The sequence below is a fragment of the Ursus arctos genome, unplaced genomic scaffold (genome assembly GCF_023065955.2).
Source record: "Ursus arctos isolate Adak ecotype North America unplaced genomic scaffold, UrsArc2.0 scaffold_8, whole genome shotgun sequence".
NCBI classification, from domain to species: Eukaryota; Metazoa; Chordata; class Mammalia; order Carnivora; family Ursidae; genus Ursus; species Ursus arctos.
This window is the reverse complement of record NW_026623100.1, coordinates 7,208,122-7,232,588: the sequence shown is the minus strand read 5'-3', so window position 1 is coordinate 7,232,588 and position 24,467 is coordinate 7,208,122. Positions and strand designations below refer to the sequence as shown.

At 41.9% G+C, this 24,467-nt stretch overlaps 1 protein-coding gene across 1 annotated transcript in view; it reads left to right on the top strand.

Moving 5' to 3' along the window:
- The window catches only part of SLC9A2 (solute carrier family 9 member A2), a 99,893-nt gene that overhangs the window by 60,850 nt on the left and 14,576 nt on the right, over window positions 1–24,467 (top strand). Inside the window, exons 4-8 of the mRNA XM_026488562.4 lie at window positions 227–444; window positions 845–1,047; window positions 11,921–12,010; window positions 12,770–12,840; window positions 18,777–18,938. Coding sequence (XP_026344347.1) covers window positions 227–444; window positions 845–1,047; window positions 11,921–12,010; window positions 12,770–12,840; window positions 18,777–18,938 — 744 coding nt within the window. The remainder of the gene's footprint in view (window positions 1–226; window positions 445–844; window positions 1,048–11,920; window positions 12,011–12,769; window positions 12,841–18,776; window positions 18,939–24,467) is intronic.

Genomic DNA, 24,467 nt, shown 5'->3' with positions numbered 1-24,467 from the left:
ACAGAGCTGGGCAGAGCCGAGAAGTTCAAGCCACAGGTATCGAGGAAGTCCTCCAGAGATAGTGGGGTCCCAGCGATGCCAATCACATTCACTTATACAAATCAGTCAATCATGTTACAGCGCAGAGCAGAAGGGTAGAGCCCGGACTTGGCTCTTAAGTGCCGACTCCTCTATTCTGCCTAGGATCGTTGTCACGTTTAAACGGAAGCTGTATCTTTCCTTGCAGAATCACTGCTTGCGCAATGACGATGAATAAGTACGTGGAAGAAAACGTGTCTCAGAAGTCGTACACGACCATCAAGTATTTCATGAAGATGCTGAGCAGCGTCAGCGAGACCTTGATCTTCATCTTCATGGGCGTGTCCACCGTCGGGAAGAACCACGAGTGGAACTGGGCCTTCGTGTGCTTCACTCTTGCCTTCTGTCTGATCTGGCGAGCGCTGGGTAATGGTGCTTGTTTCCCGAAGGATCCTTCAGCGACACTCACGAGAAGAATGGGGCTTGCTTCTTCTTGTCCCCCCCTTCGGCTGTTGCTCCTTCAACTGCTTCATCTTCTTCCTCTCCCTGTCCCCCACCGCCCCCCAGTCCCTCACAGATTCTGTTCATCCCCAGATACCTTCATGACTTTGCTGTAAGTCACACTGACCTCTCTCGGCCTCCCTGAGTTCACATTTTCACCCATGACCCCGGAACAACAAACGCCCGAGAGCAGAGGAGAAGGGGAAAGACTGTGGGGCTTATTAGACACGTTGCCCTGTCACAGAAGCGCAGAGAATGAGTCTTCCTAGTTGCACGTTCTGGCCTCACACAGTCTGTTTTCTTTGGTTTTGCTTTTCGTTCTCAGGTGTCTTTGTCCTGACTCAGGTCATTAACTGGTTCCGGACGATTCCCCTGACCTTTAAGGATCAGTTCATCATTGCCTATGGAGGCCTCCGAGGTGCCATCTGCTTTGCGCTTGTGTTTCTCCTGCCTGCTGCTGTGTTTCCTCGGAAAAAGCTGTTCATTACAGCTGCAATTGTTGTCATATTCTTTACTGTCTTCATCCTGGTGAGTAAGCTTCTCTCTCCCGGCAGAGTGTCTCCAGTTACCGAGAGGAGACGAGCCCTTTCAGGCAATCATAACGAACTCCTTTCACAGGAGGCCAAGTGGCAAAGGCGTGGTGCAGCTTTGGGAGTTATGGTGTTAGGGAAAATGCTGCTTCCGGGTGTCACCTGATTGTGCAGGGGCGGAGGAGAATCCAGTTTGGTCACTTGGCCCACATGCAGGAATCCTTATTTAAGGAAACTCAGCTTAGTGATCTAAGCTTACTACTGGAAACTTACGAACTGAGCTCACTCATCCTTGTCACTTGTCTAACTCTCTGACCTAGTGAATGTACTCGTTAAATGCTACTCGTGTGATGACCTTCCAACAGCAATTTGACATTAGTTGACTGCATAGCAGTGTGTCCCTTGAAATGGTGGGATGCGTGAACACATGCTTAATATGGGGAGGCAGAAAGTGTGGTAGGAAGAGCTCGGGCCCGTGTCAAGATCCTGACTTTGCCAATCAGTCTCTTTAAGTTACTAAGTCCACCCTTAGGAGATTATATTTTGCAAATACTCACTTAGTAAATATGTGTTAGAGTCCTGCTGTGTGTCAGACAGTGCTCTGGGGGCTTAAGATCCACGAGCGAACAAAATGCAGAAATATCCCTCCTAGTGAACTTACCTCCCAGAGGGGATGGCAGATACTAGACACTAGACATGCTAAGTGAGTAAATGATAGAGTATATAAGAGGTGGAAGGTACTGTGTATCAAGAAGCAGAGTAGTGACTGAGGGGGACTTGCAGTTCTAAATAGAATTGTCATGGAAGGCAACAATGAAAACATGACATTTGAGAATGACTTGTGGGGGGGTGAAGGAATTGGCTAAGCCAAAGAACATTCCAGGCTGATAGGACCAAAGGTATGCAGGCAGTATGTTCCTGGCCAGTGTGGCTGGAGGGATGGGGATGGACACGGTGAGGGAGACTCTGGTGTCCTCGAGAGGATAAGGCCACATGGGCCCATGTAGGGGCTGGCTCTTCTCCAAGTGGAATGGAAGCCTTTGGGTTCTGTGCAGAAGCGTGATGTGTTTTGCCTTGCTGTAAAAGGATCACCCTGGACGCTGAAGAACAGGCTGCTAAGAGGACAGGATAGACGTGGGAAGTACAGTGCGGAGGCCAGTACAGTCACCAATAAGACCGGTCCTGAGAAGGATTGAGATTCTCAAATCTACCCTGAAGGTGGAACCTACAGGATCCCTGGTTAGACGTGGGTGTGAGAGAAAGAGCCATCCCAGAGGACTCCAGGGCTTCTGGTCCAAGCGTCTGGGAGGACAGACTTCCTCTCAAGTGAGAAGGGAAGGGTGTGGATGGAGGGGATGGGACTCAGTTACAAGCACGCCCAGTTAGGGGTGCTGATTAGACCTACGGGCAGAGGCATGAGTAGGCGGCAGGGTGCTGGGTCTGGAGTTCAGGAGACAGTTGAGAGCTGGCATTTGAAGCGCTGAAACTGGATAGGATGGTCAAGGGAGTGAATATATATCAAAGAAGCCAGGACACAGGACCAGGAACTGGTCTCTAGGGCAGCCCAACCTTAAGACACTGGGGAGAAGAGAAAGGCAGCCAAGGAGACTGAGGGCAAGTGATAATGACAAAGGGGGAAAACTAGGAGGTACTTTTTATTTATTTATTTTTATTTTATTTATTTTTGAGGAGGTATTATTTATTTGTTTATTCTTTGTTTTAAAGGTTTATTTATTTGAGAGAGAGAAACGGGGATGGGGGTGGGAAGGGCAGAGAGGGAGGGGGAGGGACAAGCAGACTCTGCACTGAGCACAGAGCCAGACGCGGGGCTCCATCTCACGACCCTGAGATCACGACCTGAGCCGAACAAAACCAGCAGTCAGGTACTTAACTGACTGCGCCACCCAGGCACCCCTTTAAGAGGTACTTTTTAAAAAAATTTTTGTTTTAATGGTTCGTCACAGAATGCTTTTCTAGGTGCCGGACTCAGGTCTAAGCTCTTTTTATATTGTCTTATTGAATCCTCATGACAATTCTATGGCAGAGAACTCGAAGAGTCACTGTTACTGTTCCCATGTCACAGATGAGGACACTGAGGCAGCGAACCTGTGCTTTAGTGCCTTTCCCAAGTCGACACAGATAGTAAGAGGTGAAACAGGGACCGGTCTGGTGTTCACTGTAAATGAAGTGCGTAGTGAGAGCTCAATATTGTAACTCCCTGGGCTGCTCCTTCTCCTTCCACTGATCAGCTCCCCAAAAAACAGTCCATCCTTCATCCTTTCACACCTCCTAGGGCTGGGGACGGTGGGTTGTCCTTTGAGAAGAGTCCGGGAGGAGACTGACTCGGGAGCCCCTGTCCTAAGTCAAGAAGTGGCCACTTCCTGTTACTGTCTTTGTCAGCAGCACCTTCCTACTGCTGGTACCCATCAGTGATGGCTTTCTTGTGCCAGGCACTCGGACAGGGTCTTTTCTAGATGTGTAATCTCATTTCATCCTCACAGCAGACCTATGAGAAGGAGCCCCATGAGGCTAAAAGAGAGAAAGGAGACAGACCCAAGGGCACATGTAAGTGACAGAACTTGAGCCTAGGACTCTGACCCACAGACGAGCTCGGAACCACTGTGCTCCATTGACTTCACTCAGAAGGCGTTATTGCCCAGGTCGTGGTCAGTGACAGCTTCAGTTAACAGTAGTCAATGCACGTTTGGGTTCAGATATCCCACGTCCTTCTTATACTCAGGGAGACACCTGGGTGTAGAGGAGAAGCGAAGGCCCTTGTCTATATCTTTTTACTACAGTGTTTATAGGATCCTTGTAAAAAGTCTTCCAATTTGCTGCTCCCACACTTTACCTGAGGCGAAATTGCGCATTGAGTCCATTTTGCCTGGAGCCTTTGAATCTGCCAGGAGCATCCTAGGGCATCAGGCTTGAGGGGAAAAGTCAGGAGGGGTTGAGTGACTCACCGCCTCCCCGAGGCCAGCTGCCCTGTCCTTTAGCACTCCCAGTGAGCCCTGCCAAGGCTTAGTCAGTGCCCTGGACTCCCCCGTGCTCTCAGAACTTAAGGTGTCAAATACAAAAATAGAACGGTGTCAGTCTAGTGTAACTGGGAACTGGGTCATTTGGAGATGAATGTATCAGCTGCTATTACCCACACATGTGTTTCTGTGGTGCAGAAGCAGCCCCTCCCCCAACATCGTGGACACGTGCGTTTGTAAACTCCAATAAAGATGGCGAAATAGGAAGATGTAATTCAGGAGAGGACGTACCAAAGACAAGCTCAATTTTTTTAGTAGATCGAACAGACATAAAGTTACGTTTCTGCAATCAGAACAAACATAGCATAGGAAAAAGGAAAGTATTGCAGAAAGGTATACTATTAGTGAATGTGTGTGCATAGCTGATTAATACAGAGTCTCGTTATTATACTTATAATATCTTGGCTTTTGGGAATTGTAAATCAACCCGAAAATATGGGCGAAGTTTAGATTCCTATCTGCAATGCCTACACACCCACTTTGAACGAATAGCGTGTATAGCAATATTTAACAGAATTTTTGATGTGACAAAGGAAAAAAGCAGAGGCCACAAACAGAATAGATTTATTGGCTATATTTGGCATCGTAAGCATATCAAATTAACCCTTCGGAGATTTTGGGGGGGTCAGTATTTGGACTCTGTAAGCATACCCCACGGGCAGTCTTCTCCTCCGATAAGGTTTAAGGATAACCTGGGGAAGAGGAATTTCTATAGTTCCACTCATACTATAATCTTCTTGTCACTGTTGTCTGACCCACGCTTTTGTGTGCACAGATTGGAGACTAATGACCTGCCTCTTCAGAGGCTCTGGGTTACGAACACACACTTGCACAGCCACACACATACACACACACACTCCCTTCAGATCCCTTCAGGATCTTTTTTTCCAGAATACATCAATAATTAAGGAACTCAGGGAAAGAAGCCTGAAAGAAAATACTTAATGGGTTATAAACATGGTAGAAATAATTAATTATAATCGATGCGTAACATTTTGCCTTCTGATTAAGGGCTATGCGTTCTTTTCCAGTGCCAACTTTTACGTTGATGCATCTACCATTAAACTTCTAAATGTCTTTCCCCCTTGTTTCAATATTTTTTGTATGATGAGCTCTCCCATCCCTAATACTGTTGAGTCAGCACTTTCTTCTAAAATAGAATTCCATGTGACATATGGTTTATTATCTGAAACCTAGACTTGTAATAACATTCCTTGAATCATGCTGATAATTCGGAAAATAGCCTCTTTTTTTTTTTTTAAAGATTTTATTTATTTATTTGACAGAGACAGGCAGCGAGAGAGGGAACACAGCAGGGGGAGTGGGAGAGGAAGAAGCAGGCTCATAGCGGAGAAGCCTGATACGGGGCTCGATCCCATAACGCCGGGATCACGCCCTGAGCCGAAGGCAGAGGCTTAACTGCTGTGCCACCCAGGCGCCCCTGGAAAATAGCCTCTTGATGAAACATATTAACATGTTACCAGAATACAGTCTTGCTTACGGAATATTGAATGAGTGAACAGTTCTGATTCTTTGGGCATGTGAATTCATTTTCTTTTAGATAAGAGTGGCAATGTTACGTAAAATATAAGCTTTCTCTCATTTTAAAATTATATTCAAGATTGGGGGTGAGGCAGAATCCAGTAGCAGAAAGCACAGACGTTGGAGTAAGGCTGTCCTGGGTTGAGATTCTGGTTGATATTCTGATAGTTACTGCCCAGCACAGCCTCTGTGAGCTTCTGTGGATCCGGATAATGGTACCTCCCTCCCAGGCAGTAGAGAAGAAATTTGTAGGCAAACATAGTACTTGATGATTTAACCCGATTGATTTGCTATGTTTTAATTATGACATTAAATAAAATGGTAGTAGAAGAAAGAAAAACAATGCCCTTCGGTGTATGTTTCTTTTCTTTGAAAAGAAAAATGATTGCAGAACGATCTAACAATCTGGTTATGATTTGATGATTCCCTGTAATCATATAGCAGACCCTCCGAATTCTGGAAATCTGAATATTCGGTGGTTATCCAGAAGCCCGTCAGGTAGCAAGGTTAACTGGAATTCAAGAGAGGACAGTCTCTTTCTGCCTCCACTGCAGATCCGTGTTGTGTCCATTGTTAAGTCATTGTCCAGATCTGTGAAACATCTGGGATTTTACCCTGTTTGCAAGTTCACAAGTTTAACTTGCCTGTAAAATCTCCATGGATGCCTGCAGAGGACACCTGACTCCTGCATCACAGGCGAAGAGCTTTATTACTCATGGCCAAAGCAGTAGCCAGAGCTTCGCGCTCATTTGTGTCAGTGATCCACACCCCAGGTCCCCCCACAGAAGGCCCAGGATGGATGGCCACACGCGCGATGGGTCGCATTACAGGATATGGGCACTGACCTGGAATATCTATCACTCTTTGTCTCGAGGGTGACATTACCTGGTTTCTCAGTGTTGCTAGTTGCAAATGCAACCCTGAAAAATGGCCTGGGTAAAGGCAGTTGAGTCCCTGCATCACTGGCGCCCTCTGCAAGAATGTGTGGGACAGTCAGGACCCGGGGTGGCCCGGCCTTTCCCAATAATCAGATACCTCTGGGAGCACCTGCGTGGCTTAGTCGGTTAAGCATCTGACTCCTGATTTCAGCTCAGGTCATGATCTCAGGGTCGTGAGATCAAGCCCTCCGTGGGGCTCTGCACTAAGTGTGGAGCCTGCTTAAGATTCCTCTCTCCCTTTCCTCTGCCCCTCCCCCGCAATAAAAAATAAAAATAAAAAAATACCTCTGCTGACTTAGCCTGTGAAACTGGGGCGATGATGCCAACTATTTTATAGACATTGTACTTCAGTTTGCTAAAGGAGTGATCATGTTTAAGATTACGTATCTGGTGTAACAATGACACATTCCTATATTTAATTAACATATACCATTATTAAGTGGAGTTTTGTGGAATTAATAAAACTTCACTCTGGTTCTATGATGAAATGAGCAAGATGATTAGATTTTTTAAGATAAAAATGTAGGTGAATAATTTAGAATGTAAGAGAAAGCATGAAGATAGTTGCAAGGGTTTGTGACTGAACAACTAGGTGAAAGAAGATGTTTAATATCACTGGAGTATTGGGTTTGAGGGGTGGGGAATCGGGTGTTTGGGTTTGGACACATACATCTTGGACATGCATATTTGCATATTAGACATCCAAATGGAGATATTGACTAGGCAATTGTATGTACGGGTCTAGAATTTATGGAGAAGCCAGAGCGGGAAATAGAAATTAGAGACTCATTGATATATAAATGGTTTATAAGACATGAGTCTGGAAGACACAATTCAGGAGCGAGCATAGGGAGAGTATAGAAAAGGAGGCATACCAGTATTGAGAAGTCAAGAGAACGTTCAGGAACCACTCGAGGAGACTAAAAAAGGTGAAGAGTAAAATGGGAGAAGCATCCAGAGGCGCTCATCCACACAAGGGAAGGAAGTGTTCAGGAAGGAGAGGGTTCTAGCAACTGTGACAAATGGGGTGCTCGGTCAGGCAAGGTGGGAAAGTCCGTGACGAATGGACATCTTCACGACAGCACTGGGGTCAGATGGTGAGGAAACTCCAGTCCATTGGATTCCAGGGAGAAGGATAAAGAGAGACGGGAGATAGAAGGCAAGTCTGCTGAGGTCTGGGAGAGGAAAGGGGTGGCAGTGAGAGGGAAATGTGGGCCAGAGGAGGGCTTTTGTTTGTGTTTTTCAAAGATGGGAGCCATAGTAGCATCCTGAATGCTGGCGGGACAGTAGAGAGAAGCCCTGATGGCACAGTGAAGAGAAAGACGTGATTTAGGGGAAGAGACAGACGTCTGGCAGCCAGTTACTGCGCAGTGTGGTTAAGTCTGGAGAGAAAGATACACAGAGGCCGGGGGACTGTGGCGTGAAGAGCGTGAGCACCCCTGAGAACACTTTCATGGTTCTTGCCCACTTATCCCATTCAAAGATAAATAACCGCGTGTGCAGCCGGCTCATGACCTCTGTGATCGAGTGTGTAAGGCGAGCAAGGCCTTACAGGGGAAACGGGATCGCAGAGCAATGAGAGCGACAGTTTTTGTTGTTAGACAGTTTCTTTAAGTTTTCCTGGACATTGTCTACTAGACCAGCAGAGAAATATGAGGCAGTTCCTCCCACCTTTTTTTTTCCTTCTAAATGTAATTAAAAAAAGAAAAAACCAAAAAACCACCAAACAAGAAATCCTTTTCTTCCAAAAGCTGAAACCCGAAGAACGCTCACGACTTCATCAGACAGCGGCTGTTTTCTGTGTCTGCAGAAGCAGGCGGGGCGGGTGGAGACAGAGCGGCACAGGGTGGAAAACCGAGCTCGCCCGGCCGGCCTCCTGTTCGTGCCTGCCGTGAAGTGATTCCCTTCCAGCAGGTCCGGCCCCGAGGTCTTGTGCGGATTGTGCCAAAGCCGAATGAATGGGTGAACCTGTCACTTGTCCTTTGCAAATACGGTTTTCAGTGGTTTGATGGAAAACCGAGGCGTTTCTTTATTGTTTTAACCTACACGGATGGTAACAAGCTATGTTTCTGAGGCTTATCAGGTTGCTTCCCGGGTGACCTGAACTGGAAATTTTCCAATGTGGTTAAAATAAGGTGGCTTCTCAAGGGTTAGTTGTCGTTTTTGTTTTGTTTTTCCTGTATTTCTCCCAATGCAAGACCCAGAGCTCCTAGAGGATAGCATCCAGCCTGGGGAACTTAATATGATGTCCATAGATGCCAGGTCCTCTGCCTCCAAAATAGATGGATTGAGGAAGGAAGGAAGGAGGGAGGGAGAGGAACCTATCACATCAGACCTGTTGACATGACATGACAACTGCAAATACTTCAAAGAGCAAATAGGAGACTCTGAAAGGAGCTCTTTAAGTAGAGGTTGTTCAAAGACAGTGTCCGTGATCCGTTGCATGAAACCAATACACTAATTATAAACTATAATATGGGGTATTTTTAGGAGCTGGAGCTGCACTAGGCACCAGGCCACACTTGCTTCCTGTAGTCGATCAGTTTTGTTTTATTTGTGACAATGCGCTAACTTCTAGACGATCTGTTCAGTGGAAGGAGTCAGCATCCCGATTGGGGCCTGTGTCCTGTCTTTATTTTTATGTCCTGTATTTACAACTGCTGGGCCCTCACTTATTTCTTTTTGTACTAAATGGATACTGATAGGAAAAGAGCATGCAAAACAATAGTTAGTGTCCTTAGACCACGCTATATAGTTTCAACATTGCTTTGATTTTGTTGATTTTTTTTTTTTCTGGAGTGGTTATTAAATCAGTGGAATCTTCATGGAATCTGGAGTTCAGTGGACTCACGCATCTCCGTAAACCACGTTTACGCCCATTTTCATTTACATAAGTTAAAAATTACGGGATACCTGTTCATTGGAGAACTGTTTATTACCTCCTGTGTTATTTCAGAGTGACAGACTGAAATGCAAATAGGACATAAGGTGTGTCTTCTACCAAATTTGGTCAAAATCGTTTCACACTCCAGAAAGTTAAAGTTAAGCTTAAAAATGCTGGAGGCCAGATTGATGGAACACAGTGAATGATCTCCCTTAAAAAGTGTGTGTGTGTGTGTGTGTGTGTGTGTGTGTGTGTGTCACAGTTTATATCATCAAAAGCATTCTCAAATAAAGACATGCAGAAAGGCGAGATGAAATCAAATGCTTGGCAGGGAACATATTCCCTCCCCATCCCCCCAAACCCACTTACCACCTTCATGCATGTGTTCCCTTTGCCAAGAAAGGCCAGCCGTCTGCCTACCATTCAGGAGTCTTGGGGATCTTCCTTGACCCCACGTTCTCACCTTCTCACTTAGTGCTAGTATCTCGTAATTTTAAGAGTATTAGCTGACTGTTTGTTTTGATATCTAAGTTCTCCTACCATTCTTCTTTTTCTTAATTTTCCTGGTTACCTTTACTGCCCCAGACTACTTAAGAGCTGACCTCTCCAGCTCTCTTAATAAAAATCCTTTTGGAATATGGTATTGTATTGCATGTACTCAGATAAAATTGTCAACAATATTGTTACATAATCCTGTCTAGGAAGTGTCTTTGCAAAACTCAGATCTTTTGAATATCCTTTTACTAAGTTTTATAGTTCTTTTTGTAAAGGTTTTATGCATTTCATGATAGGATTACATATTATATAGAGAGATAGAGTATGTTATATATATATATTTAGTGTGTATAGTATACTATATGTATTTTATATATTATTATATATTGGTACACATTAATATTATATATATATATATTCTCTCATGGAGGTATTTATTGTTTCTTTTTTTAATTAGCATATGGGATGGATTTGTGTATGTCGATTTTATGTCTAATCACTTTATTAAACTTTCTTGGTATTTTTAAATGAAAAGAGATTGTCTTAGATATTTTAGGACAAAAACTAGATCACTCATGAGCAACAAAAATCTTGTTATTTCATTTTTAGTGTCTATACTTCTACCTTTTTGTCTCTTATTTAATTGCCTGAGACAGGTACAACTGTGTCAAATAGCAGATAGAGTATCCTTTCTAATGGAAAGGCTTTTAATGTTTAATTATTAAGTCAGATGTTCAGGACAGATTTCTGGCAGATGTCTTTTTCATCATGTTAAGAAAATTTTTCTTCTCTTCTTAGGTTTTTTATTTATTTATTTATTTATTTAATTTTTTAAAAGATTTTATTTATTTATTTAACACAGATAGAGACAGCCAGCGAGAGAGGGAACACAAGCAGGGGGAGTGGGAGAGGAAGAAGCAGGCTCCTAGGGGAGGAGCCTGATGCGGGGCTCGATCCCATAACGCCGGGATCACGCCCTGAGCCGAAGGCAGACGCTTAACCGCTGTGCCACCCAGGCGCCCCTCTTCTTAGGTTTTTTAAATAGCTTATGGTTCTCTCCATTTTTCAAGTTCACAGATATGCCCAAACCCCTCTGTACCCTTTCTTGCTGCTGATTCTTTGCTCGTGGTCGGTCCCTGCTGTGATAGGCTTCCAACATCTTTTAAGACTATTATTCACTCTTCCCTCTCTATGAGGCCTTTCTGGACCGGCTTCCTGTGTATCTCTCATTCTTCCTTTTGCCTACTCTGTAACTGTTTTTGACATATCCTTCTCCCTATAAAACTACGAAGTCCTAGAACTGAGTGCCTTAACTATTTATCTCTGTATCCCATATGCAAGACCTTAACGTGTGCCGTGGAAGTACCACTAAAATGGTTTTAATAAATTAATGAATGTAAGAATTATTGAAAAGTTTTCCAAGGATAATGCAAGTAGGTGATTCCTCTGACTTGGATAATACTTTGTTGTTTCTTGGAATTTCTGTCTTTCTCTGTTTCTTAGGATTACTTAGAATTAGTTTGCAATTTCTTGAACCTTGTCCATTGTTTGGTTTCTAGCAGCACGTGTTGGGACATGGCCCTCTGAAAATATGTCAGTTATTGGAGAGGAGGAAAAATTAACAAAATGTTACATATACTGTATTAAATCTTGAGAGGAGGATATCTTTTGTTGGTTATCAAAGCTCAGAAGAATAAAAGTTATTCTTGAATTCTTCACTTAATTTTATAAGAAGATATACCTTTTTTTTTCCTTCTTTTCTTTTCCTTTCCTTTTCTTCTTTCTTTCTTTCTTTCTTTCTTTCTTTCTTTCTTTCTTTCTTTCTTTCTTTCTTTTCCTTCCTTCCTTCCTCTCTCTCTCTCCCTTTCTTTCTTTCTTTCTTTCTTTCTTTCTTTCTTTCTTTCTTTCTCCTTTCCTTTTCTTTTCTTTTCTTTTCTTTTCTTTTCTTTTCTTTCTTTTCTTTCTTTTTCTGTGCAGGGAATTACTATCCGACCACTGGTGGAATTTCTCGATGTTAAGAGGTCCAATAAGAAACAGCAAGCGGTCAGTGAAGAAATCCATTGTCGGGTAAGTGTTCATGTAGTAATAATGATTTAAGTGATAAAAGAAAAGCTTGTTGGATTCAGTCGACAGCTTGACATTCTGGCGATCATTTCTCAAAGGAGAGGGTAAAAGGGAGAGAGGGCCAAGAAGGCATGAGTTGGGAGTTTAGAGTGAGCACAGCCCCACAGTGGCTTCTCCAAATTAACCTGCTAGACCTGAGAATGGGGGAACAAGGACTCCCTCTCTCTCTTTTTTTAAGATTTTATTTTAGAGAGAGAGAGAGCACAACCAGGGGGAGAGGGAGAGAGAAAATCCCAAAGCATACTCCCCGCTGAGTGCACAGCCCAACGTGGGGCTCAGTCCCGTGACCCTGAGATCATGACCTGAATGGCAACCAAGGGCTGGACGCTCAACTGACTAAGCCACCCGGGCACCCAGGAACAAGGAATCCCTCTTGTCACTTCCTTCAATCTGAAAATGTTTCTACTGGAAAATTATCACCATATTTCATATTTTCCAAAATTACGAACAAGCTGTTATGATGAGAAAAATAACCTGAGAATTGCCTAATATTGATATAATAAAATCAATGTATTTGGAGATGAATCATTGTTTCATTGCTTTTAGTAAAAACAAAACAAAACAAACAAACAAAAACCTAACAGCAAAAAAAAAAAAAAGCAAAAATGGTCAGGGTCTTTGAAGTCTAGGCATGATAAAAGTAGACTGCAAATTACTGATTTCAGGTAAAAATTAATCAGTAGCCTTCTTTTTCTGTTTTAGTTTTTTGATCATGTGAAGACTGGGATTGAAGATGTTTGTGGACACTGGGGTCACAACTTTTGGAGAGACAAGTAAGAACGTCTTATGCTATTATACTATGACGGGGCTCTGGCTCAGTCTGGAAGCAGGACTTACCTGTTATTTTTCAGAGGTCACATCTTTCCCGTGTTGTGCCATAGTATGTCCTTTGAGATAAAGTTCAGCAATCACAGAGAGCCTTCTGTAAAAAGCCAGAAATCTGAGGATGATGCAGGTGTAATAGGTGAGCTCTGCTCCACAGACTCGTCATGGTCCCAGGACACTTCCATCCTGGTGAATCCATGAACAACTTCCATTTCCAAGGCTGCCTTTTAGACCAGAATGGCTGCTCCAGCATCAGCCATCATGCGTACTTTCCAGGTTACACATAGGAAGAAAGAGACAAAGAATATGTACCAGCTTCCTCCTAACTGGAGTTATCGGAAGCTTTCACACAGTCCTTCCCGTTACACACGTGGCCTGGCCTTCTGTGGCTGGCACTCAGTCGTGAGGGCATTTCTCACTGCAAGGGAGGCTGAAGAAGAGAGTCTATTTGGTGAAACACCGAGGGTTCTGTTACTGTTTGTTGTCCCACACATGTTGAGGGGCTTTGTCAAATGCAGAGCTTAGGAGCACCTGCCGATATAAATAGACTAACAAGTATTTTACAAATAAATTTTAAATACAAATACTAAAACAAATAGAAATAACAAGTATTTTTAAAGCTGTACTTATATGAAAGATTACGTATGCTTATATAAATGCGTCTCTTTTTTTTAACCTTTAAAGGCTTTGTGGTGGATAAATAGGATTCAGTGTCTCTCTTCAAGAATCTTTTTTTTTTTTAAGATTTTATTTATTTATTTGAGAGAGAGTGCACACGTGCGTGATACTGGGGAGGGGCAGAGGGAGAGAGAAAGAATCTCAAGCAGACTCCTCAGCCAGCGCAGAGCCTGCTGCGGGGCTCGATCCCATGACCACAAGATCATGACCTGAGCTGAAACCAAGAGTCAGCCGCTTAGCCGACTGCACCACCCAGGCGCCCCTCTTCAAGGGTCCTGTAGTTGGTATGGACAAGGTACACTAGCCAGGCAGAATTAGGTACCTGCTTTCACATAAACTGAAAAACAGACTTGTGGGATTAATTCTGACAGCAGGGATGGGGACCACAGAGCACGGGAGCCAGCTCACCTGACCACCAGGAGCTGACCGTGTACCTTTGCTCCTGACTCCACATTCAGTGCCATCCACATGGGTAGTCAGCCGTGGGGGGAGTGTGCCGTGGAACTGACGAACGCTATGAACCAGGGCCTATTTTTTTTTCCCATAAAATAGTTTGCTAACATTTATCAGCACATCACTGGTTAGGAAAGCCTTTTGAAGGAGACAGACAACAGATTTAAACTATATTTTGGTAGATTCCTCTTACTTTCTTGCCTTTGCTTTCCTAACTTACTGATAGATGCCCTCCCCCCCCCCTGCTAATTCCATGAAGTTGACCAACCTACCAGTTTATGTAATTTCACATCAGGGAGTTTTTGAGTGCTTACTGTTTGTTCACATGTCCTGACATGATGCTGGATTACAGGAGAAGTATAAACCATGAACTCAGGACTTTAAAATTTTGCAATATAATGAAGGCAACAAAGCAGTCACATAGTAAATGGGTGTGTGTGTGTGTGTGTGTGTGTGTGTGTGAGTGAGTGATATCATTAAGTAGTAAGATGATTTACAGAGACTCTAAGTGCTAAGACACCCTTTACAAACCTGACCACACTGTTTGCTAATGTAGAAAAGCCTCTTGGACTTAGCCTTACTTTAGAAGCGAAGGAAAAATAGTTTATTTGTATGGAGAGAGCTCCCGGTTAGCTATGTGGGGGCACAAAGTAATAAAGCAAACTGAAATCTCCATTGTTAAAGTATGGAAGAAAATGACCATTTATCTTGGGCAGGATTCACATTTTTGCAGGCAGGAGATGGATGAGAGAACCCTACCCATCTGCGCTGTGACTTTCTACGAGCTACCCTGCTTTATGTCCCCGGGACCTTCCCAACAAACACGGATCCTTGTCTTTGCCAAGCCAGCGATTCAGACTTTTCTGCCTCTCTTCCTCTGTTTTTTCCTCAGCCAGACCTGTTTTCCAACTACCTCCTCCCTTTCCACCCGATCACTTTTTTCCCCTCCTCCAGCATCCCATCAGTCCTTCCCTGGAGGGACAAGAAAGAGTCGTCGCCCAGAACAGGTGGTTCCTTTCCAAAAGGGAAATTGGGTTAAGGATTTATACCACTGCTCTGCCACCCAAACAGGGGGAACTAGACGTGAGCAGGCGTAGGAATCAGGTCAGCATCCCTGGGGCCGTGTTAGGAGGAAGTCATGGACCTTGGGGTCCTGTGGATTTGGTCTGGCACCTCAGGTGAAGGAACGTCAGAGAAAGACTGGCTACATCCTACCTGTCTCGAGGGTCCGTGAGTCTGTTCCAAGCAAACATCTACAGGCTGCCAGGCTAATTGGACTATAAATACTAAAGATGGCAGCGCCAACTCTGATTTCGTGTCTGAAAGGTAATATTGCTACATGTCTCACATTCTTCTCCACAGTGTACACGTTTCGTTCAACGCCTGGGTATTTCCGTGCGTGACAGACTCCAGGTCAATTTCAAATAATTCCCCGGATTGTCAGGCGCACTGGTTATCGCAGGTAGAGCAGGGAAGTGTGTGTGGGTATGGAGGAATTTGGTGCTGACGCAGATCATTTCTAAAAGGAGCTCTGCTCAGGGCCTGTCTCTGGTATGTACGTAACTGTGGGTGTTACTAAAAAGCACAAATAAAGAAGTGGATTGTTGTAGGTATGTTGGGTATCTTTCCATTTCCTCTGGAATCCTTCATGCTGTGGATGTCTAGTGGTCTTGCCAGAGAATTCGTGAGGCATCTGATCCTTTGGGAAAGGGTAAGGCTTAAACCTTTGAGTAGGGAAGTTTCCCACACTTGGTAAAAGGAGTCTAATGATGGTGCGAGAGAGCGCCCAGGTGTAGGTTGGCAGAGAAACGAAAAGTGTGAAAATAAAGCAAAGAAAGCGCAGGGTTCCTATGCTAAATCAGATGCCCTTGCCCTTAATGCTTATTCTTCCTTTTGTTTCTCTCTAGTGAAAAGCCAAAACAGTAATAAAAATAACAGAAGTTTAAAAAGATGTGTTGCAGAATCAACTTAGAAAAAAACTTGGCGCCTCTTTTGTGTAGTGGCCAGTGAAAAGGATGACTCTTTCATTATGCATCGCCCTCCAGTGTAGAACAAAGGGCTAGTACCAAGAATGTGGGTTCCCATTGTTCCTTTCATAGCACAGGTGTACCCATAAACCTCCTTGGGCTTATGGTAATCACCGTAATGCGTTTCTTTCTTTCTCAACAAATAGTCCTTGCATGCTATTCTGCTTACCTATTGGCCTAATAATGTTACATAACAAACCACCCCGATACTCAGCTGCTCAAACAGTCACATTATTAAAGCTTGTGAGTCAGGAGTCTGAGAGTCCGGGCTCTGGGCCTGGCTGCGCTGGGCTGCTGCGGACTGGTCTTGCTCCTGCTTCCCCGGGGTGGGTTGGTTTTGTCAGCTGATCCTGGCTGGCCTTCTCTGGTGTGACTGGAGTGACTGAACTATGCTTCATGTGGCATTCACCTTTGTCTTGGGACTCATGAGTCACTCCACGCATATCCTTGTCATGGTAATTGTGGAAACAAAAGAGGTAAGCTTCAGTACACAAGCCCATTTTAAGCCTCTGTCCCAATTGTCATGTCTGCTACAGCCCCCTGACCACACCAGGGAACATTATTGAGGCCAGTGGCAGGAAACAGGACAGCACAGGTCATCTGGGCCATGGTGGAAGGCCATCGCCAAGTAATAGGGCAGAGGGTGTGGCTACAGGGAGGAATTGAGACCAAATGATCCATTCTACCATCTGTGCTTATAGTGTGCCAGGCACTGTCCGAGGCACCGGTGATAAAGGAAAAAGTGGAAAAACAACAACAACAACAAAATCTGTGCCCATATATATCATTCTAGTGCTAGGAGACAGAAAGTAAGATAAATTATATAGCATGTTGGAAAATGATAATTGCTATGGAGAAAAATATATCTGGCAGGGAGAATAGGAAGTTCAGGGGGTGGGAGATGGCATGCAGTTCTAATGAGCTTCTCTGATAAATGACTCCCGAGGAAACACTTAAAGGAGGCTCTGTAACTGAGCCCTGCAGGTGTATGGGGGAAAGGTGTTCATGGTGCAAAGTACACTGGGTGTAAAAGCCCACGGATGGGAGCAGAGCTGGCAAGTTTCCAGGGCAGGAAGGACACCAGTGAGGCTGGATGTGAGAAGCACAGTGCCAAGGGATACAGCTCCAAATTGTGTAGGGCCCCCAGATCACTGTGCATTTACTCATCTGAGATGCAGAGTTTTATGTGGTTTGACTTATATTTTATCAGGGTCACTCTGGCTTCTGTGTCAAGGGTAGTCTGTAGGAATGCAGGGGTGGAAGCAGGGAGAGCAGTTGGGTGCCTGTTGCAAAAATCCATTGAGGGATGATGATGTCTTGGACCAGGGTAGAGCCAAGAGATCGGGCGTAGAAGTGGTGAGGCATGGTTGGATTGTGTGTGTGTGTTGATGGTGGAACCAGCAGAAATTGTCGATAGACTGGATATGAAGTATTAGTTTGCTAGAGTTGCTTTAACGAAGGACCTCAGATCACGTGGTTTAAACACTAGAAATTTATTTTCTCACAGTTCTGGGGACTAGAAGTTCAAGATCAAAGTATCAGCAGATTTGGTTCTTTCTGTGGGCCGCGAGGGAAGCAGCTTGCAGATGGCCTCCTTCCTGCCTCTTTGCATGTCTGTCCAAATTTCCTTTAGTCCTAGAGACACCACCAGTCGTATTGGATTGAGACCCGCCCTAATGACCTCATAACTTCATCACCACTGTAAAGACCCTGTCTCCAAATGCAGTCACATTCTGAGGGGCTAGGGGTGAGGACTTCAGTCTGTGATTTTTAGGGGTGACGCAATTCAGGCCGTAACATGGAATGTGAGAGAAGGAGAAAAATCAAATGTTACATCAGGGTTTTTGACCTGGTGGAGTGGTCATTAACTGAAATGGCAAGGGCTGTAGGAGAAAATGCGTTCGATCTGGGAACATCGAGTTTGAGAACTGGATATCCAAGTGGGGATGTTAACCAGGCAGCTGAATAGTCATTTCTGGGCCGTGGGGACAAGACTGGAGCAGGAGATACAAATGGGTGGGAGTCACTGGCAGAGATGCCATTAAAATCAGGAGATTGGGCAAGATGGCCAGAGAACAAGCGGAGATCAAGAGGACCAAGATGGAACCCTGGGCACTCCTACATCAGGAGGCCAGAAAGAAGAAAAAGACCCAACAAAAGAGGCTGAGAAAGAGGAGGGAACCCAGGGGTGTGTGACGTTCTGGAAGATGTTAAGCAGGAGCGGTGAGGAAAGGTGAGGGCTAATGATTGGCCATTGGATTTACACTGTGGGGTCACTGACAACCTCAGCACGAGTCGCTTCAGCAGAGTATTAGGGCAAAAGCCTAATTTGTGAATGTTCAAAAGATAATCAGAGGAGGAATTGGAGGAAGTATTAACACTTTTGAGTAATGTCACTGAAAGGAGAAGCAAGAAAGTAGCAAATGTTAAAAATACACGTCTTTTAATCTATAATTAGTGAATATTAGATATATGTATATCATGGCTATATACAAAAATGTACCGATAGTAACATTTACATATATATATTTTATATGCACTTATATTCAGGTATACACATATAAAAATATATATATTGATCAGACAAGCTAAATACTACTACTCAATTTTTCCCCGGGTGTGGTAGAAATGGTGGTAAAAACAGGTTTGTGTTTGGGGTTTTTTGGGGGGTTTTTTTGGTCAATGTAGTATGAATTAATTGAAGCTTGCATTTTGTTTATTTCCAGGTTTAAGAAATTCGATGACAAATACCTGCGGAAGCTTTTGATTCGGGAAAACCAACCCAAGTCAAGCATTGTGTCTTTATATAAAAAGCTTGAAATAAAACATGCCATTGAGATGGCAGAGACCGGGATGATAAGTGCGGTTCCTTCTTTTGCATCTCTGAAGTAAGTGCTGTTTTGCAAGTAGAAGTTAGTACTACTAAGTACGGCTTCATAGTGTTTTGAAACCAGTAGTAGTAACAAATTTCATCTGCGTCCTAGACCTCACAGAAGAATGAGATTCTGGTTAAAATGTGAAGCCTAGAAATGTATGCCTTCTGTTATGTCACATCAGGTCACATCATATCATGTTATTTTAGAATTGGCTAGTCAGAAAAGACTTTGTCATGTTTAGGACGATTATGCCTTCGCTATATTTTCTTGAGGTAGTTCAATACTTTGTGCAAGTGCCTCTTTAGCAAGCATTTTGAAATGGTGTGTGATTTGTAAATATCATGTAATTAGATAGCTATTTCCTCAGAGATCATTCATACAGTCATAGTTTAAGGCTTGCAAAGAACATGAGAGATCATCTGGCACGGTGGTTCTCAACCCAGGCTGCATATGAAAAATATCTTAGGAGCATTTAAATAATACAGGTGTCCAGGCCCCACCCACACCAGTAAAACCAAAATCGCTGGTGGTAAGGCCCAGGTATGGGTGTATTTTATTTATAAGTTCTTCAGATGCTTCCACTATGCAGTCAAGATTGAGAGCCACTGATATAATATGAGGAACTTTTTAAAATTTTAAATATGAGGAAGTGAAGATTCAGAACGCTAAAGTGACTTACCCAAAATCTTACAGCAAGTCTGTAGCAGAAGAGTAAATGCTCAGTTAACAATAGGTCATTTTAGCATGTAAACGTCTACCCTTCCCTACCACAAAAATGATAGAAATTACAGGTTCTGCTGATTTCTTATTTCACTGAGGAGCTAGAAGTATACTTAAAATACATGTCACCTAATTAAAATGCTATCTATGGGAGTGCTGAAATGAGACAGGAAACTCCAAATCACACCCAACCGTACAAACTAGGATTTTTACTAAGATGTAAAACCCCTATTAGAAATATGGGAGTTTACACAATGCAGAATAAAAGAACTAGTGGTCAGGATGGCTTGGAGGTAAAGGCATTACACTACACTAGAAACAGTCGTGTGAGCAGAGTGACTGATTTATAGTCCCACCCTGCAATAATTCACTGTGTGTCCTCAAGCTGGTTCATCTGTTTCCCTGAGATTGAGTTTCTTCCAAGTAGAAATGGGGCTAGACTTGATCTGTGTTTCCCTCTAGCTTTACAAGTTAATGATGTTTCTTATGCACTAGTCCATTTGCAGTTGTAGCAAGGGATAATTCAGTTGTTCACCTTCACAAAGGAGAGCCATTGTCTTTGTGATCACAGAAGAAAAAAAAATCTTAGTTTTACTCTGTTTATAGTTCACTTAGAAAACTGGTAGTAAGCAGAGAAAAGGCAGAGGTTTAAAGTTATGGAAGGGGGTAGCAGAGTTAATGGTCAGCCTCATAGTTAGATCAATGAGTACCATATTGACCATTCCATATCTCCTGAAATGTTTTCTTTAGGGGAAATTAGAAGCAAAACGGGAGGTGATAAGGAATTGTTTTTCTGACAGTAATGGACTAAGTGTTCTAGACCAAACTATCCTACGAGAGCAACTAGAAAAAAAGGACAAAATATATTTTAAAAATCTGCTTTAAAGCTGGAAAGTACTAGTACAATGAGGAATTTCTTGGCCAAGAGTCAACAGAAAAGGGAAGTCCAAGAAGATGGAACTGGCATTTGGTGCCCTTTTTTCCCTGGATCACAGAGAAATTATCTGGCAGTCTAAAAGTCTAAAACAAGTTTTGACAGACTGATTGGTCTTCAAGAGTAAAATTGGAATTGAGGACCTACCAAGAAGGAGGAGCTTTTGTCCTCAGCTATGGGTTATTACTTCAGAATTCTACACCTTAACCCTCAAAGGAAAGAAGTCTGACCTAGAATTATCTCAATCTGTGATTGTCTAAATCATCTGAGATTGATATTACTGTTATCCCAGCTGACCGAGAGAAATAATCTTAAATCTTCTCTGGAGGAAAATAAGATTATAAAGAGTCTTAAACTACCTCCATGATTTTTCATATATAATGTCTAGCAACCAATCAAAAGCATATGAGTAGACAAGGAAATGTTATTGGAAACTTTGAAAAAAGATAAACAAAAACAGAGAGTAGTAACAGATACAAGGGGGTTTCAGATAATTGAGTTAGGGACTTTAAAATAAAAGAAAAGTATGTTTAAGGAAGGAAAATGGCATCAACACTTTTGACATTGTCATGGACATTCTATAAATAAAAAAGATCTAAGTGGAATATTTGAGCTAAAAATTGACTAAATTTAGGATCTCATTTGATGGTGTAAAAGTAGGTAAGACACAGCTGTAGGGAGAATTGATTGATTGGAAGATAGAACAGAAGGAATAATCAGAATGAAGTATAGAGTGAAAAAAACCTATGGAAAACAAAGTAAGAAATATATGGATATTGTGAAACATTCCAAATGGCAATGAGAGGTAAATTAGTAGGAATAGTATTTTAAGAGATCATGACTGAGCATTTCCCCAAACAGATAAAAGACATGAACTGTGACAAACCCCAAGCAGATTAAGTAAGAAGAAAACCAAAACCAAATGCTAGTAAAACTGCTACAAGTCAAAAACACAAAGAGAAAATTTTGAACATAATCAGAGGAAAGAAGAGACCTATTTTCTTCAAAAGAGAAAAACAACAACAAAAAAACCCCTGACAGTTGATTTTTCAACAAAAGCCATGGAAACCATTAGTATCTTCCAAATTCTGAAAGAAAGGGACTGATGACTTAGAGTTCCATATCCTGCTAAAATATTCTTTAAAAAAAGTAGCATAAAAATGTTTTCAGATAAATAAAAAAAATCATACCAAATTGAATGATAAAAGTTTTAGACAGACAGAAGGAAGAGTCTCTTAGGGAAGCTCGGAGATTAAGGAAGAAATTAAAATAATGGAAATGATGAATATTTATAAAACCTAAATGAATATTAATTACATAAAATAATGTCTGTGGGATTTTGAATGTAAATAGAATTAAAATTAACAACAAAAATAGCTTATAAATTGGCAGGAGGTGACTGGTGTTGTTGTATTCTAATGTTGTAATCCCAGGAAACCACTAAAAAACCGGTAAATGAATGTAACAAGCTAACAGAATAGGGAAATAAAATAGCAAAATAAAATAAAATTTAAAAAGGCAACAAAGTAGAAAAAATAATTATAGAACAAATAGAATGCAAATAGTAAGGTGATAGTTTTGAACCCCAAGGTAATTGCATTAAATATAAATGTACTCCATTTAGAAGGATGGATGATCAGAATGGATAAAAATATACAACTCACTAGATGTTGCTTATAAGAGACAGTACTTCTACCTAAGGGTACAGAAAGTTTACAGGTGAAAGGTTGGTAAAAAGATATCTTGTTGAGGGGCACCTGGGTGGCACAGCGGTTAAGCGTCTGCCTTCGGCTCAGGGCGTAATCCCGGGGTCCTGGGATCGAGCCCCACATCAGGCTCCTCCGCTAGGAGCCTGCTTCTTCCTCTCCCACTCCCCCTGCTTGTGTTCCCTCTCTCGCTGGCTATCTCTATTTCTGTCAAATAAATAAATAAAATCTTAAAAAAAAAAAAAGATATCTTGTTGAAGCACTAAACAAAAGAAAGTTTGTATAATTATCATAAAATGTAAACATAATGAGAAAAATATTGCTAGGCATGCAGAGATTCATTTCATAATGATAAAAATTTGAATTCTAAAAGAAGATATAAAAGTCTAAATTAGCATATAAATAATAGCATAGCCTCAAAATATATAAACTAAAACTTGACAGAGCCATAAGTAGAAATACACAAACTCATAATCATAGTGGATAATTGTATTGCTCTTCTGCTAACAACTGATAGTACAAGCAGACATACTTTCAGCAAAGATACAGAAGATTTCAACTACATAATAAACAATCAAGCCTTTAAAAGTTTCATATAGGGTATGTCCCCTTACCAGAAGTGAATAAAAAACTAAGTATAAAACAGTATAAAAAGTCAAATATCCCTTTCTTTAGAAGTTGAATAAAAACTGAATCAAATAAACTGTGATGTAAATCAGAAAATATTTTGAAAACCGCGACATATGAAAACTTGTGTAAAGCATTGTTTAAAGGGAAATTTTTTTAACCTTTAATGAAAATGTTACAAATAAAGTCATGCTGAAAGTCAATAATCCATGCTAGGAAATTAGAAAAAGGAACAACAAATTAAACCCATAAAAGACAAGGAAATTTGAATAGTACTCTAAGTATTAAATAAATAAATCTGCAATTGAAATTGTTCCCACAAAGTAAACCCCAAGACCATATGGCTTTATTTGTGAATTCCACCAAACATTTAAGGAGGAGATAAAACCAATCTTACACAAACTTCTTCAGAAAGTAAGAAAAGTTGGAAAGCTTCCCAAATTGTCTTATGGGACTAGCAAAGGAAAATTATAGGTATAAGATTTCTGTAAAAAAATTTTTTTTTAAGATTTTATTTATTTATGTGACAGAGAGACAGCCAGTGAGAGAGGGAACACAAGCAGGGGGAGTGGGAGAGGAAGAAGCAGGCTCATAACAGAGGAGCCTGATGTGGGGCTCGATCCCATAACGCCGGGATCACGCCCTGAGCGGAAGGCTTAACCGCTGTGTCACCCAGGCACCCCTCTGTAAAAATTCTAAACATAGTATTAGCAAACCAAATCCAGAGATATGTAAAAAAGATATACAGCACAATAATTTTGACTTATTCCAGGAATATAAGGGTGACTTAAAAGTAAAAAATCAATCTGTTATTTGCCACATTTACAGAATAACAGAAGAAAAATCAGAGGTTTTTATTATTTATCTGTAATAGAGGCAGAAAAATTATATGATAAAATTCAAGATCTATTCTTGATTTTTAAAAAATACTTTATTTATTTATGAGATAGAGGGAGAGAGCAGATGTGCAAGCAGGGGGAAGAGCAGAGGAAGAGGGACAAGCAGACTCTGCACTGAGCTCAGAGCCTGACAAGGAGTCTGATCTCACAACCCTGAGATGATGACCTGAGCCAAAATCAAGAGTTGGACACTTAACCAGCTGAGTCAGTCAGGTGCCCCTCTATTATTGATTTAAAAAAAAACCCAAACCTAAATAGACTAAGAATGGAAGAAATCCTTTCTCAATCTGATAAAGTTTATTCACAAATAATCTACAGCATATGATATTTTTAATATTGAAATGTTGAAATAGTCAAAGCTTTACCCCAAGATCTGGAAACAGATGCCTATTACTACTATTTCTATGAATATTTTACCAATGCTAAGCAAAAAAAAAAAAAAAAAAAAAAAAAAAATTAAAGATTAAGGATAGGAAAACAAGTAAAGCTGTCATTATTCCCAAACAGCTTGATTGTTTTCACAGAAAATCCAGAAGAACCTACAGATAATTAGACATAATAAGTAAATGTACCCAGGTTTCTTAATACATGGTAAAAAGTGTCAGTGGTAGTTTTCATAAATAGCAACAAATAGAAAGTGACATTTTAAAAAATG